The sequence below is a fragment of the Monomorium pharaonis genome, chromosome 5 (assembly GCF_013373865.1).
Source record: "Monomorium pharaonis isolate MP-MQ-018 chromosome 5, ASM1337386v2, whole genome shotgun sequence".
Classification (NCBI taxonomy): domain Eukaryota; kingdom Metazoa; phylum Arthropoda; class Insecta; order Hymenoptera; family Formicidae; genus Monomorium; species Monomorium pharaonis.
The window spans coordinates 10,225,947-10,243,810 of record NC_050471.1 but is presented as its reverse complement, the minus strand read 5'-3'; the positions used below and the strand labels follow the sequence as shown (position 1 = coordinate 10,243,810).

The following is a 17,864-nucleotide window of genomic DNA, read 5'->3' as shown; positions in this document are numbered from 1 at the left end:
AATGCCACCGCTGGGATTTTAATCACGAGTTTCCACCCAGCGAACCGTGCGGTCCGTGTTTCTGCACGGTGATCCCTTGCGAGTCTGTTCTTTTTTTTTTTCATCCTCCGTAATTGCGACATTGTCGAATTCCTTCTCACCTCGTACCGCACCCTCGACGCCCTAATAATTCATCCTCGATATCCGGTAACTTAACCAGCTGACGTGTAACGATATAATTTCCGAATTCGCGCGACGTATCTCGGAATCGACAGAGGCCATCTGTTACCCCCGATTGAAGATTTATCGGCCGTTATGTCATAGTTAAAACTCGAAAATCACAATTTTCACGAGTCACATTTTCTTCGGCGTCGCGATTCCTTTGAAGGCCATGATTTTTTTTTTGCTCTAAGAGACTTAACGTAATAAGAGATTACCTAGCGTATCAGTTTTAATCTGTGACGTGAGTAGATCTCTCGGACAAATTGAAAGGCGCGAACAGTGTATCCGTCGCGGTCGAGTGACTTCGGAGGGGCGCGTAAGGGTGTCGAGGTATGGCTTATGAATATTCAGAAATCGTGCGTGTCGTCGCTACGTGACGCATATATATTCGTAGGCAGCTGACACGAGGGTTCAGGCCACACCGAAGGAAGGAAGGAAGGTGGTATCGGGGTCGCGCGCAAGGGGTGCAGAGTAGCAGGTCTGAAAGGATAGAGTGCTGATGATAGCAGATAAGGTATGCCATGTCTTGCCTATCGGTCTTGCCTCCCCCTCCTCCCCCTGTTCTCGGGTTACAAGAAGGGGAATCGCCGATAATCCGCTTACGCACAGCGGACAGATAAACTGTTTATTATTACTTTCGCTCGCCGTGCTGATATGTATGGCTATGATATCTACCGCTGGGTATGGGGCGCCCAAAAATCAACGGATGTGCTTTCAGCCACGGATATTAGCAACTAGACTAAGATGAATGGCGATCCTCTCAATCGCGAACCATTCGTGGCAGAATTACTAATGAAATTGAAAGATTTTACCTAGAGAACGTGTGTATATAAACATATACTCAAAACGTATTTTTTATTTTAATTTTTTTTTTAAGATTTATAATTTTCTATGCGCATCTTTAGCTGGACCGTACTCTCATTTGCTCTTCGATTTTTTGAATTGATGTTTTGATATCGAGAACCTTTTACTTTTTATTAACTGCAAATTAGAAAGATAGGATAAACGAAGAAATATAACTTTGGGGTTTGTCATAGATCATGAGACTAAAAAGACATTCTGCCGGCGATTTTGCGACGCCCTGTACACACATTCAGGCAAAGACGCGACTCTCGATATCAGTCAGTCAGTCAGCAAGTCAGTCAGCTGCATTCTCACCCCTGCGTGTCATAAAATCCATTTTCCCTCTTCTGGAAGGGACGAGATTCGGAAGCTCGAGGAAGGGCCGCGCGAGGATCCGCCGCGTAATCCACTTTTATTACTTTTCAGTCAACGTAGGGAGTATAAGATATATATTCTCCACTTACCCGGGATTACTTCCATAGAGTCGGCAGCAAACGAAGGAAAAATATTTCTACGCTCCGACTGTCTATTATTTTTATTCTCGGTAGTTAATTGTGCAAGTATCTTAGCCTCCGATATAAAAGTCTTAAATGATCATATCAGTTAATGTCTTTCTTACGTAAAAAGAGGAACAAACTGAAATATTGTCAAGTTTCAATTGCTGTTTTAATAAAGAGTTTTAATAAAGGATTATTGTAAAAGTAACAGTTTTAATTTAAAACTGTTATTTTTGCAATAATGATTCCTTTGTTAGAATTTGAAAAGTTTTAATTGAATAAACATACCCTGGTAGAAATTTCATGCATTTTTTAAAAAGTTATTGGACAGGTTATTAACTTCTTTCTAATAACTGAGAAGTAAAACTGCTTGGGATTTTAATCGAGATGTAATGTTTTGCCTGCAGCTACTTTACAAAAGATGCGTAAAATCTGAACTCATTACAAACAAAAGCAGGACAATAAATAGGCTATTTATTTGTGTTATAAGCTAGCTTGAAAGTTAGCTTGTCTATTAATTCTAACTAGACACTAACTGAGCAGGTGTTTACGTAAATTGCACACATCTTTGCCAGAAAAATCGTTTTAACTACTGAACGAAACTTCATCAAATTCTTGTCTATTTTTTATGCAATATTGTTACAACAAATGACATTAATATTAAACAGTACTGGATGGTATCTAGCAAAACTGCATACATTTATACCCGTGTTTTATTATTTTATATGTATCTTTTATATTTTTTAAATTATTTTAAATTATCGTTTATGTGATAATTACTTCTTTCGTTGAAGAAGCTGATGATAAATTTGACAGGATAGAGTCGTAAATCTTTTCATTTTTCTTTTACTTATGCTTTTTTGATGCTGTATTGAAATATAGAACTCTGGAATTCTTTATCTACTTATGAACAACAGGGTTTTGACAGTAAAATGCGCAATTTCTCTGGCAATGAAGTGATAGTCCGAACAACAGTTCGGACTATCTAAAATTGATGTATGAATGTGACCGTATATCACTTCCGCCTCCGTTATTGGTTAATCAAATAATAGGACTTCTTCATTAGACCTGGAAATTTGCTGTCAAAGCTCGTAATACCAGCCAGATGGCTCGGACTTTATTGAGCTCTTCTGGTCCATGTCTAATGTACGAACGAAGTTATCCACTTCTGCTTTCTAAAAATAACAATTTACGACGTTAATGTTATTTTATCTTACATAAATAAAATTGCAATATTTTTAGAGGAAAAGAGAAAAATTGTTTGTTATTTAACTATCAGCAATTTTACTTTTTTATATGTTATTGTAATGTATGTTTTGCGAAGCAATAAATTAATTAAAACAGAATGCATGAAAATATGAGAATGTTAAAGTTTTAGACACGTAAAATTTTTCTCGTATATACATTTTGAGAACAATGAAAACTGTTTAACTCTCAACAGAATGAGATATGGTATTGTGCGAATGTTAATTACAGACATTTTAAGTTGAGAAATGTTTCTTATATTTAAATTTATGTAAGCGCAGTACAAATGTATAGCATGGATTTCTGAGATTATACATTTGTGATATCTTAATATATTGCAATATTATCGTTGGATAATATTTTGGAGCTATTTTTTCTTAATCTGCCTGGTTTGAAACGTTTATTTCTGCAGAAAAAAAATTTAATAATTCTATTGTACAGATCTTTTATTTTAAAAAGCTTATTCCGTTTTTAATATTTATAAAAGAAAAATGTATAGAATATTTTTTTATTTAAATTCTGAATAGAAATTAATTACTTTATGATTATAATGATTAATTAAAATATATTTAATCGTTTAACAATTGTTTATTATAATGTAATAGGACAGGTTTCCTCTCTATCCATATCTGATTTCGATTAATTGATTATTTATTAATTGTTTTAACTGCATTAATTAATCGTAGCGATTATTAATAGCTGTTAAACATTGCGTTTGTGTTGTACGACTGCCGCAGTTACGTGCGCGTGAATCGGTACAAAATTGTCGTTTGTGAGCTGTTAGGATCGAGTCATAACACGACGAAGTAATGGTTGTGGTTGTGATTAAATGCGACGAACTGGCACTTGGTACACAGTTAACGGTATCGACAGTCTGTACGGGAAATGATGACTCGATATTTGCAATGCGATTGATTATTCCCTTGACTGCGCTCCAAAACGATTCTTGACCGCGTTGCGATCGAGATGTAACGAACATCGATGGTACGATTACAATGAGTTAATTGGTTTATTGTTTGGCTGTGCAAAATGAAACGAAAATGTTTATGACAGGTGTACACATATGCAACATGCTATTTACACTAAGCCAGCACTTTGTCTTTGGAAATTTGATGAGGTATCTTGTTTCGAAAGCAAGGCATGGAGTCAAACTTTTTCAATTGGAAAAATTAGGATAAAAATAATCTGGAATAATCTGGAAAATCGCAACTATGCTTTATTTTAATTACTACTTTAACAAATTGTTCGTGAGCATCTTTTAATAGATACTTCTTATTGTTAAACTTTTCTTTTTTGCAAAGAACTGTATTATGAGATTATCTCCCGCTGTGAGATTATCGTAGAATAGTTGCATTTTTTTCTACGGTTATAGGGGCGACGAAAAACTTCAGCATGAATCATAGTTACATAGACGGGAAAGTACAGCAGGCGGACGCATACAGAGGCAACCATGAGTGGGTATGCAGTCAATGATGGAAAATGGTGGGAGGGGAGGACGACAAAGGAAATACGATTAGACGATACGATTAAATGCCTTTGACACAAAGAAGTCGATGATCTCATTTAGAGCTTGTCGAGATGATTCAAGGATCTATTGGTTTCGTTCTGCTCTTCTTCTCGTTATGCCGTTCGGTCTTATTCCGCCATCTCGTTAATTATCGGTCGCGCAATAATTCCTGCCTGTGTATGCTCGGCATCGAGGGCGTATCGTATCGATCTCTCATCAATGCCGATTGCAAAATCCATTCCTGTTACTCCAGCTGCGAGACGTACCTTGTAGAGGTACAACATTACAAAGCACGCGTTACCGTCGCGCCGTTCACAGAGCTGGTAATTAATGTTCCTCGCGACGTTAATTAAATTTCGCGTCTTTAATTAAATCGCGAGGGCTATTTCTCTATGTGATCGGGTCGCGATAAAGTGAACCATGGCGGTTAGCTGTGGTTAAGGGCCGCGGATCGCAACATCGCCAAATCGACGTTTGAGTACTTTACTAATTATCCACCGCGAGTAAATTTGAACGTTTGAAACGCTCGGTCGCGGAAACGCTCCAGTGGGATTTACTAAACAGCGGTTACGTTGAATATTTAATTACCTCAATGATTTATTTCACCGTGATAACTGTGTCTGGTTTAGGCGAATAAATCCTCACTTAAAATAATTAGGTAAATCATTGAATCGTAATTTCGACTAAATATTCATGATTGGCAGTGCAATACGTTATATTGGGGGGAAAAAAAAAAAAAACGTCAAGGCAAACATAATTCCAAGGTTCATCGAAAGAAAAGTCGACGTATCGTGCAAGAACGAAAGAGGGATATGAAAAAAATCCGCGTCCCTTTCACTGTATGCTCAGCGCGCCTTTTCGGAAGCAGCCGTGCAAGTGCGACAGGCACGTTGTTTCCGCGGGTTTATGGGACTCCCCACGGCTCAAGAGGGGCCACGGCAAGGATCTAAGAGAAGTACTACGAAGGAGGTAGAGTGACGCACTACGGTCGCGTGCCTCGCGCCGAGGTTAAGTACGACTGTTTATTGTTCAGTCCCGAAGCGCGCTCGGGACTTCATTAGCCAGAATTGCAGCGCGCGGCTTCCACGGGAAGATACGACGACGAAAGGGCTAACTAAGAAGAAGTTGCAGAAGAAACCCGGCGTCCTCTCGGTGTTCCGTTAATTAATTAAACGAAGGAGCCGGAACTCAGACACGTTGCATTAGCCTTGGAGTATCAGGTGCGTTATTGCGCCAAGGCAGCCAGACTGTTCATTTTGTAAATTCCGAATATTGCGCGTTATTATCGAGCGTAGGCGACTCTCTCTCTCTCTCTCTCTCTCTCTCTCTCTTTGGCTGGCGTAAATAATTAACGTCTCGTTAAATATCATCTTTATATTATAGAAGTATATCGTGATGACGTAGCCGTCGTAATGATCTTCGTTAGTCATTAGTTGAGAGCTGTACACATGTTTAAAGTGCTTAAAAAAAATTAATGAGAAATGAAAAAAATGTTATGTATCTAGTTATTGCCGATAAACATTTTTATAAAAGTTCTCCTATGATTTATGAAGAGAGAAAGAATATATTTTCAAATAATCAAATTTAACATTTCTTTAATAAGTATTTTTTAATGTATATATTTAAAAAAACATGCTTTTGGATTGTTTGCTGGTTACGCTGGTGATATTAAAAACATCGCAAACAAATTATTCTGATCATTCAATACTTCTCGCGTTCGAACGATAAGCGTCTCCCGGCAAAATGCGTGAATTCATCCCCATTCATCGCTATTCTTCTGTCCCCGGATTCCTCGTGGACCCCCGCGGGTTGTGAGTCAGAAGTCGTGTAACGGGAGGAGGGAGACGCATACGAGAAGGTGTAGTTCAACCGATTTGGCTGGCGTTACGGTATGACGCCTAGTCCATACTGAGTTATGGCATCCATAACTAGCACCCACGTCTTTCATTAACCCCGGTATTGTCGCGCGCACCATAGCCGCGTTGTTAAAGGGGCACGGGGAGATTGGCCACGAAGGGGATCGAAGCGGGACACCTATTTGTTTTTGCTCCGTTCGTATTTGCCTGCCATATGTTCCGCTTGCTGCACGCCCGAATATCGCACAGGACTCACGAGGACTCGCGCGTGTGTTAAGTTAGCCCCGCACATTAAAATTCGGTAGTTCTGATATGAGTTTCGGTTTCATTTTGAAGAGATAGAGTTCTCTGTAGTTTAGAAAAAGAGTTCTGTTGATTAACGGTTTGAAGTTCCGGATAGTTCTGACTGCATTTCTAGGTAGTTCTCGACGAATTTTAGCAAAAAGTCTTACAAGTCAAAGCGATTGGATGACGTGATAAACAGATACACACGCAGGACTCGCACAATATTGCTATGACGCTCGATACGGCTTCTCAGATTAGAATCGATCGTGGTATCTTATATTTAACTTATCGTTTTTCAATGACCTTTACACACACAATTTTTATTATGTATTTTGTTTAAAAATATGTTCCATATAGAAAGAACAGTTTTGCTGAAATATTAAAAATCTTATTAGCTGCATACATATTTGTGAAAATAATTTTGATGGCTTAACAAAATTATTTTCAGATTTGTATTTAGCTAAGAGAAAATTTTAAATACTTTAATAAAAGCATTTATTGCATTGATATTGATTCCATGTAGATTTATTATTGAAATCATATCTGTGTTAGCATTTATGACAGAGTGAAAATATTTGAAATATAATAAATTTATGTATATTTTGTGGTAAAAATATTGCAAATGCGACATGGCACAATGGCTATTTTTATTTTTCGTCAATAGATACAATTAGAAGTAATCGTAAGATTAATTAATTGCGTATTTTACAAATTTTTTTCGAGGAAATTGGTAACGTTTTATGTTGTTAAATTTTATTTGTCATGAGAAAGCAGTAGCTACAAATGCTGTTAGTTTATTGCATATACGATGACAAATGGTATAACCATTTGGCATGCTGACCGCATGTGTATGGAAATTACGGGGGTTATTAACAGTAACCCCTTCGGTAACAAATAACATCGATCATAATTCTGTGGACTATTTTGTCATATTTGTTAAAAGGGTCAGAAACGGGCATTTAATAGAAACAAATGTAAAAAGTACAGATAAACGATATCGATCGATCACACATTCGTGAAAGAGAAACATTCTGAAGACACAACGAAAACTGGCAATACCTTGATTATATTTAAGCTATTACGTTAGTTCTTTTTTTTAACTAGGAATTTAATTACATATATATAATAATATATCATTTATGCCAAGAAAAAACTATTTAACATAAAAAGTATTAGAGGTTACATGCAATTACTTTTTTAAACGTCTAAGCTTTTTAAAATCTTTACAGTATTATATTATAAATAATAATACATATTACATAGAAATTGTTTTACGTTTTATATAATGTGAAAAGTTATCAGTGAATGAGATCTTTCTTTGATGAATAAATGAAAAATGCAATATTACTATCAGGCATTATTGTTTTGCATAATTGAAGAAAAAATTGCAAGTGTAAAACTGTTCGTAATGTGCACTTGGATAGTCTCTAATGCATCTTTGCTAATCGACAAATATTGCATGGTTAGATTGCACGTTTAGTTTAACATTTATAGTATTATTCCACCAATATAATCCTGTTTGTTTTTGATAAAGTATAATTTAATGGAATTAAACGTGCTTTGAACGATTGTAATATGTAATCCGTAATACGTATTATTCATATGAACGACATATCTATTCATACTATTTCTCACAATTTACACAGTGTGTGAAACCGCAAAGGAAATAACATAATTAATACTCTATGTAATATTATTAAATAGTATGTTGGGTGTCAACATGAATTATTAAATTTAACATGATTGGCTCTTTTACTGACCAAATACAGCTGAGTATAACTGGGTCTAGTTTAGCACTCAGAAATGGCGCTTATTAGAGTGGATTTGGTTGGCGCAAGAAATGGAATATGTCATAAAAGTGTGTGTTACGTAAAATTGGTATACAATACTATTCTATGTTAATGAAAGTAATTGTCCTTTTTAATAATTTTTTAATTAAAAATACTTATTTTTTAAATTTTGAATGACTATTAATATATTTTATTTCAAATCACTCAGTTGCTTTATTTTATTTTATTGCAAGAAATTATTATTTATGCATAATTATACTTTTCATGTACTCTAAGTCAACTTCCTGGACAGACGTACGATTAGAGGGGGATAAAGTCAAGAAAAAGGGAAGGGTGTTGTGATGAGAAACATGTTATATTTTTAGCGGGCCTTTGATTTAACTGTGTGTGGGTGGGCCGTGCGGTTCCGCTGGCTTTTTAGTGTATATAGTAAACATCGCTCGAAGATAAACTAATTTGTCTTGAATTTATAAAGTCTGCTCGTCCGTCTCGGGCCGCGGACAAGATACATAGATCATTTACTTGCTTAAATAAACAAATGGGGGACGGGGAAAGCGTGCGCATGTTGCAGTCGCGCGCGCGAGATTTCGGGGAAACTTTCCGCGCGATAACAAATATATGTAATGATAAACCACAAACACATACGTTAAAGAATATAATACGTTTGAAAAATACTGTTATATATAATTAATAATATATTGATAATTATATTTCTATAATGTTTTACTTTATAATAAATTTTTGTGTAAATAAGTGTTAATAGAGGATATTAATGATGTGTTAATACAAGATATTAATTAATATATTGAAATGAAATATAATATTTTAACATTATAAAATAAAGTTTCAATTTGCGATTTATTTGAATTTAAATGACATTTTCATAAAATTCTTTAGTATGAAATATTTCGATAAATCACATAAAACACGCATGTAAAGATTAAAATGATAGATTATAAAAAAATCTTTCGCGATCAATTATAAGATAAAATTACTTTTTTTTTTATCGGCGATACTCGCTTATTTTCAGATATGTATTCCTCGTTTGTAAAAATACATTTTCAAATAGAGATAAATTTTATTTCCTTAGAGGATTTTCTAGAAAAGATATCCTACTTTCTATCAATAACAGTATATACTTTAATTTGTCGCAAACAGAATGGTCCATTCAGTCTATTGCAATACAGTTATGAAAAGGGAGAAGGCATAGAAAAGAAAGCTAGTTACATGCGTGTCGCGCACGTGATGTTCCGATACGCGATTGCCATGAGAACGTCGGACTGTGGTCACATGTGGCGATTGCGTCGCGGCATGAGAAACTTCCGGCATGTATCTTCGGCCTGCGCGTTGATACGGGTACGCGTAGTTGTGCGCCAATGATTAATAGGAATCGACAGAAGCCGACATTGCGCGATGCCGATGTCGTCCGGTCGAGAAATATCGCCGATAAATTCTCCTTTGAATGCGCGTCTCCCCTCCTTCTCTCCTCTCTCTCTCTCTCTCTCTCTCTCTCTTTCTCCCCGTTCTTGCGAAAAGCGAAATACCTTTTTTTCCGCGCCCCTGTCTCACACGCTAATAACATTTTTCCATCCTGTAGGCCTATTCTGTAACTCGTTAAGAGGTGTCGGTATCGTTATACTGTCGTTGCGCAGCTTTTTTACTATATAAAATATCTGCGCAACGTATTTTGATATATGAAAAAATATGCGCAACGACAGATAACGACATCGATAGTTGTCGGTAAGTGATTACGGAATAGCGGTCCTGATCTCCGAAAGCGTGCGCGCTTGATGAACAACTGATACGCGCACATATAAAGGAATTAGGAGACTGCAAAATGCATTCTGGAATATTACATATTAATCGGCTGTTATTAATTTGTCGTATTCGCTCGTGGCAATCGGCATGATAATCTAATTCATTATCTCGATATGAGATAATGAAGTTAATGTAGAATTCTGCGTTAAACGTTGTCGGCATAATTTCCATTTAAATAACGACGGATATACATTTGTCGTCGACAGCAGTTGTATTTATCCTTAGATACATACAAGTTTTGCATAATAAAATTGAAAGTTTGTATGGAAAATGTGTTATTAATGCATCGCATTATTAAAAATATTACGCGTCGATGTCGACCGTAATTCGTTCATCGCATTAGCGATAGCGCGCCAATGGTGATGTACAAATTAATTATTTCGTATATGTATTAAGCGTCGCGCGTTTATTCCCATTAAACACGACTAATTCTTTGGATTCAATTCTACTTGTCAAACTGTAAAATATTTTTTCTCGTTAATGATGTTTTTCGCCGGAAGGTGCGCGCATAATGAACGATCGATGTGCTGTAACATGCGTGCAATGAAAGTCGGAGGGGTTGGGAAATTCGCGCTCTTGTTAGGAACACAATGTGCACGTCGCTCAGCGGATGAAGCTCGGACGTTACGTGTCAATCGAATGTTATTAATTTGCGGTATTCATTACCCTCGTAGATAGATGGCGATTAGCATCATTGATAATGGCACGAATTAGTCATGCCAGCGTATTATGTCGCATTAAACATTGGTCGCTCGTTTCCCGGGACATGTGAGCGATAGGAGAATTAATAATTTAGATTGGTAATCGCGCGTACTTCTCTGGTTTATAATGGTTTCCAATGAAATTCCACTCGATCTCTCTCTCTCTCTCTTTCTCTCTCCAATATTGTTTTTAAGCACAAGTGCTCCCTTTAGGGCGTAGCGCCTTAAATATCTCAGTTTGAGATTTATATACTTTAAGAAGTAAACGTAAATAAAAAATATTTATGTAAATAATTAAATAATTAAAAGGTCTTAAAAATTAATATTACAATTGTTAAAAAGAATTATAGAGAATGGTCACTGATACTGGTATTCTTTATTTTTATAGTATTTCTAAAACAAAAACTGAAAATAAAACTAAAACTTTAAAACTAAAACTTTGAAAATATAAAGCTTTTTTATTAGATAGTATAGCAGTCTCCTAAATATATATGTTTCGTATTTTGTAATAATTGTTTTCCTAATATAACCAAGAACGAAGGAATTGAATAAAAAGGGCTTGCATTCTTGTGAAAAGAATTTTCAAACATTTATTATTACTATTACAACAATTGATAAAAATCTTGGAACGTTTATATTTATTCAATAATTTGATAATAGTAGTATTAAAAAGTTCCCCCTTTTTATTTTACAGATATTATTTTCAATTTGAGATATATTTTCATTTATAAAACTAAATACAATTCTTCATGTAAAATCTATGTGTATACTGACATACATAGTATAATTTTTAAAAGCAAAGGAGCTCGGTGGAAATATCTAATGCCAGATGATTTACCGCGGATCGATCGTGACGTTAATTCGGAGCCTCGAAGTTCTCGACGAAATCTTCGACGGGATACACGGGTGGATGACGGTGACGCATTCGCTGTCAAAGGCGCGGAAGTGAGAGTCAAAGAAGTCTCAGGATCGCCTTCGGCTGGATAAATCGGTGTCACGCGTGACAAGCATGCGCTCGTACGCGATTTTCCGCGCGTATACGTGACATATTGTTTTCGCGAGTGCACCACTATACGAAGGGGCGCTCGTTTGCACCTCTCATCCTTCTCACCCCTCCCATCTTCTCATCGTTCGCTTTTGCATTCACCCTTCCCGGTCTCCGAGTTCGCAGTTTCACGAGTGGGCGTTATTGTGTTACGATGTATACCACGGGGCAGACTCCTACGGCGCTCCGTGCCACGGATTCGGGCGCAAACGTTATTATTTTTCGCAATTTGCTAAGCAGATGCTCCCCATTGTGAAGCCGCTCCGCTGCCGCTCCGTTGCCCGGGGTTTATTTTCCAGGCTCGTCTCCGACGCGGCCAGTCGTCGACATCGTGATATTTTGCCTCTGTTCTATGCAGCGAAACGAATTTTTTTACATACGAATCCATGTAATCGTGAAATTTTCATGCCCGTGTATGAATCCAAATATGAGAGGATAAGACAGAGAGAAAGAGATAATAAACAATATATGTATAGTAAAGTAGAAAATTAGTTTTGGTGCGCGAGATTTTTTTAACAATTTAGTGAATAATTATTTTATCAATGTTAAAGAAATACTTTCTTCATAAAAAATGTTTTCATTTTTAATTTTTTACCGAGATTGTCGATTTCTTTACGAATAGCATCAAATTGATTTCTGTACATTTACCTATTTATATCTCGTCATAGTTATAAATAGATAAATTATGATTTTTAGAACAGTTACAATAACAATAATAATAATAATAAAATAACAAGAACGAGAGAAATCTATCTATTTTATAATATATATATGTGTATATTTACACAATTCATCTTCTAATAAATGTTTAATCCTATCGGTTGTTATAACTTTTACTTCTATTACGTCGCCCAGAAAATACCGTTATTGTCTTTTTGTCTTCGTACATAGTTTCAAGTTGCTGGATCCGTGCGCAAGTGAGCGCGAATGGCGCGTATCCACGTCGGAGACTGAATATTTAAACCAACTTGCTTGCCGACGCTCATTGTTTCACCGGCATCCCCATCTCGGTGGACTACACACGTCGGGAAATAATGATCGCACCGACCGTCTACACCCCTTTTCTTCTCGTCTCCTCCTTTCCGGCGTCGTCGCTCTCATTCCTCGCGACCGCGACGTTAAAGCATCCGTGACAAAAACGCGGCACTATAACCGTCTTGAGATTGTACCGCACCGTTTCTTTCTTCCGGCGATCGTAGACAAGGAGGTGGCTGAGTATGGGAAAACTTTCATGAGTTTTCGTCGCTGCGTACCTGAATTGTAGACAAAACTTTTTTTTTTACAAGTCTTGGGTTGTAGATAAATATAATCGTATACAAACAAATAATTTAAATACTTTTTTCTTATTTATATTTGATATTTTTTTAAGTCACATTCCATTTTCGACATAAACTCTTAAGGGTAGGTGAATCATGTTATTGCACCTATATTGATTTTATTTTCTCTTTTAAGCCCTTTTTGCGCGTATTATGTGGCATTCCTAAGGATAACGATAACGCTACTGAATCGTATCCAGACTCGCTTGGCGCGTTAAACTAGTTTGAATAAACGAAGGGAAACAGACGCGCGAGGAAGAGGCGAACTGCGAAGTCGACAGGCCGTGAAGCAGAAGTTTTAACGTTGGTAGTCGTCCAGGCTGGTAGTCTCTTTTTCGTTTTTCTTGTCAGTCCTTTCCAAACATTTGCTCTTTTCGAAGTTTATCATCATTTCTGTGATCTTCGGCGCCTGAAGTTACGAAGAAGCGATACTTTTTCACCGAACTTGCCGATCGTTTCCTATTTATTTCTCGATTCCTCGATACAATACATTTTTTTCGACAACCAAATATCTAGTTATTAAGTTAAATAATACAAACAATAAAAAGATATAAATATAGTCTGATTATTCGGTGCCGGAAACTATTTTTGTACAAATGTGTGTAATTTTTTATTTATTCTGAAATATGTTTTTATTAATTCTACATTAACTCACATATGGTGTCCAGTCTTACAAATTCGCTACGTTTGTCAATTAAAATTGTTTTATTAACCAAACGCTTTTATTTATTTTTAATCGATTATTTCGCTATATAAAACTGTATAAGAAAATGCAAATTTTACGTATAGATTTAATAAGAAAGAAATAAAAACGTATGTGAAATGTGCTAAACATTTCACGCGAGCAACAAAGTAATATTCGCAATTAGCGCATAAAACATTGTAAATTTAATTTTTACCTTATTATTTAAATAATATGCCAGCAACATCAAGTAACATAACATTATTTACAATTTTACACGCATTCATAAATATATACAATGTACGTAAATTTTGGTTGTACGTGAAATTACATTGTTGAATAGAAAATTAAGTAGAAAATTAATTTCAAAAAATTGTTGCATTTATCCCCATCTAAAAGGATGTATATTATCAATTTTTATTTAATTTGAAATTATTAAAAAAAAATAAGAATTGATATATTATTTTTCATGTTATTTTTCAGATATATACTATGGAGGTGCGAACAGAAAGACTACGGACCGCTGGTCGAATAGCACCAACCGGAAGAGTAACACCGACGGTGCATCAAACTGGTGGAGGCCGAAGAAAGGCCATACCAGTTCCACCACCAAGAGTACCGACTCCCATGCCCATCGCGAATAATAATCAACAAAAGTGAGTAACTTAAACATTACATTTGAACATGTTTACGAAGGAATTTTTCACAAAAGTGTTTACGAAATATTTATAAAAACCTGTGTAATATGCGATTTATGCACCAATTAAATTGATTAACGAAAACGCGATACTTCAGATTTGATTTTCTCTCGCATATCGTTTGAGTTAGTCGTGCGGAAGCGTCCGTGGCAATGGCTCGATCGTCTGATCCGCAAGTTCGTAGAACTTCATGTAGCGAGGATATATCGGGATCGTGCTTTCCGAACTCGTACGGTGCAGTCGCTAGGGTGCCCATTCGCCTGACAACACGGCGCTCAACTTTGTCCCGCGGTTTAACGGCGGATTTTACAGCGAGTTTCCAGTCACATCAATTCCTCGCGAGGATAAGTGCCATTAAGTGCGCCGTAGCGAGGTGCAGCCGTGGATAAGTAGTGTGGCACGGTTCCGGGATAGGTACGGCTGATTAAACTCAGCCAGGAAGCGCAAGGTCGCCGACTGCCCACTTCGCTGATCTCCTCCGCCAATCTGCTTCAGCCCAAGCGTTTGGCTCGTGCAGAACCGGGGGATTTGCCCGCCACCACTCGCGGATAATACCACCCTCGAGATGTTAAGCCTCCGTGGTTGGCGTATTTTTCGGGGGCTGGTGTTCGCCAAGCTCGGGATTTTCGAGGGTAGTTTATCGGAGTGCCGCAAAGTGTGCGCATAACAGTTGAGCTTGATAATTGAAAAGCTAAATGGATGAAGGTAAATACACGATGCAAAGGGATGTTTATGCCATACTGACATGTAACGATTTAATCGGCGATTTCGAGATGGAGAATGTATAATTTTCAAAAATTTTCAAAATTTCTAAATTTTATTACTTTTATTACATTTAATTTATATTTAATATAAATTTTATATTTAATATAAAAATTTAGAATTATATATGCCCTAACAGTAAGATAAAAGTGTTTGATATAACTGAATAGTCTAATTGAATGGTAAAATAATTATGGTGCTCAATTTTTATGATTATTACTGCGCTAACTTTAAATATTATTTAATAGAATAAAATTTGAAGATATGGATGGTAAAAATAAAATTAACATTTTTATATGTATAGAAAATGCAATTACAATTATAATGTATATAATTATTTTTTAAATATTTACTATTAAATAGTAATAATAACTAATAGCTATAATTTTCATGGTTACAACTATAAATATATAGTTAACGCTGAAAATCATTGAATTTAAATTGTAATAATTGCAATTATTTTTTTTATTTTATTGTTGTCAGTGTATATAATACAATTGGAATATAAAGTGTTATATTTTCCACAAAGTATTTAAATATTTAGGTTACCTAAATTTACGATAAATTTCGAAATAAATTTTGCATTTTTCAGGTGTCTTCCTTTTCTTTTCTTTCTTTTACAGTTCAAGTTTGATAAAGAGGTCGTTCTCGAGTATGTCACTTAAGCGTACTGTCTAATTAAAGTTCTTCCCGTCTAATTAAGACGCTTTCCTTTCGCGTCGGATCCTGGAGACATCTTAGATAAAAGTAGCCGGTAATAAGCGCCATCGGGAAAAGCAAAGAAAGAAGTATATTCCTTGTCTCGTTGTTGACCGTTGATCATCGGCATCTTACGAACACTTTTAACGAGTTACAGCAACCTGTAATTAATTACTACTCAATTACACCTTTTTTTTCTTTGAAAACACAGGAAACGGTAAAGTACACAGAGACCGTAATAGTTTCTTTTAGCTATATATTTGCGCTAATTAAATCGTAATGTTTTCTCGATAAAAGATAAGAACAAATGCAGTGCGGGATTTTTATCAAAATCGATTTATATGCGTAATATAATGTTCTATTTTTTTCGGCGATAACTGACCTGACATCCGCGATAATTTTCTAAAAGTTGCCATTCCGTCAAACAAAATCTCATATGAATCTCAAAGCTTGTCGGATTTCATATTTGTAATTATTCTGCTTGACATGGGCACGACGTAATCATTAAAGAACCTTAATCTCAAGCTTACGGTCTAGAGAGAGAAAGAGAGATAGAAAAAGAAGGAGAAGAAGAGAATAATGGAGCGTGGAATAGGCGGGGGCGAGTACAGAGATTAGGGAACTGAAGGTTATCTCGAAAAGTGGTTGTCGTCATTGCCGCGCGGGGTATTCATAAGTCGCCCGGGGGTCGTATTTCTGTGATTTTGCTGTGCATTACATAGCTGTTCTGCATGAATAAATTTACATGTTACTGGTAATTAGGTTGTAAAACAGGATCTTGTTTGTACTTTGCATAATTTTAATATTACATTACGATATTAATGTGACAATTAATCTTAATTACAAATTTGAGATAACTTATTGCATAATATTAATTATGTATTCAATCAATGTGATATAAAAAAGTTGATAACTTCTTAGTTTAATTAAGATAATTTTGACAGAGATTGATGTATTTTCTAAATAATAAAGTTAAAACAAAAAGAAAAATGTAATTACTTTTTAAAATAACTTAATTAAGTACGCGGAACGTGCCGCAACTCTACTTTTATTTTACTGATAAAATTTTTCTTTCGAATATTTTTTCTTGGATGTATAAATTTATAATATAATCGAACATTAATACAATTATCTATTAATGATTGTGTGTTACTAGCGACTACTTCACTACTGTAAAAAAAATCTTGACGTTAGTAAATTACCGAGGAAAATTGAATGCATAGTGGCATAAGTGCTGATCATTGAAATTCTATGATTTTCTGGTTTGCGGTATTTTTATGATTTTGCATCTCTCTTCTGATTTTTTATTTTCCTCTTTCTTTCTTTTCGTTTCTCTCGCTTTCTCTCGATGTACGTACATTTCATTAAATACTCGTTTTTTTCCCGCATTCGCGATCACCCTTCGTAAATATTCGTGCGGCGAAGGTTCTACAGCTATTCGCAATCCCTGTTTCCCGGGGGGGTGGACGTAGACGCGCAGCGAATAACGGGGGAGAGGGGTGGAAGTGCGTCAGGAAGTTTGAAGTATTTTCCTCATAAAGCTTTCGAGGTATCTAAAATATTTGCGACGATGTGGATTTTAATTAATTAACGACCCGACACGCTGGTCCGAACGAACCAGTTTGGTCAGACGATGTGTGGGGGGGGGGGAGAGAAGGAGGGGATGGTAGTGGTAGATAGGATGGAGGAGGCAAAGGTTCATTAGAACCTCGCGCAGCTTGAAATTCTGTCGACCACAATGTAAATAACTCACTCGTGCTTTATATAAAGTAGTGAGAGAGAGAGAAAGGGGAAAGAGAGAAAGAGAGCGAGAGAGAGAGAGAGAGAGGGGGGACTTTGTGCCAAAGAGCCGCCCGTATGCGTTCATTAGGCGGTGTTTAGCTTTAGTTACACCGGTTGCGTTCCGGACCGCATTGTTG

The 17,864-nt window shown here is 36.1% G+C and overlaps 1 protein-coding gene across 3 annotated transcripts in view; it reads left to right on the top strand.

Annotated features, from left to right (window-relative positions):
• The window catches only part of LOC105839103, a 354,738-nt gene that overhangs the window by 47,316 nt on the left and 289,558 nt on the right, over positions 1-17,864 (top strand). For all 3 annotated transcript variants that reach the window (XM_028192516.2, XM_028192517.2, XM_028192518.2), the window contains exon 2: positions 14,270-14,442. In XM_028192516.2, coding sequence (XP_028048317.2) covers positions 14,279-14,442 — 164 coding nt within the window. In that variant the 5' untranslated portion in view covers positions 14,270-14,278. The remainder of the gene's footprint in view (positions 1-14,269; positions 14,443-17,864) is intronic.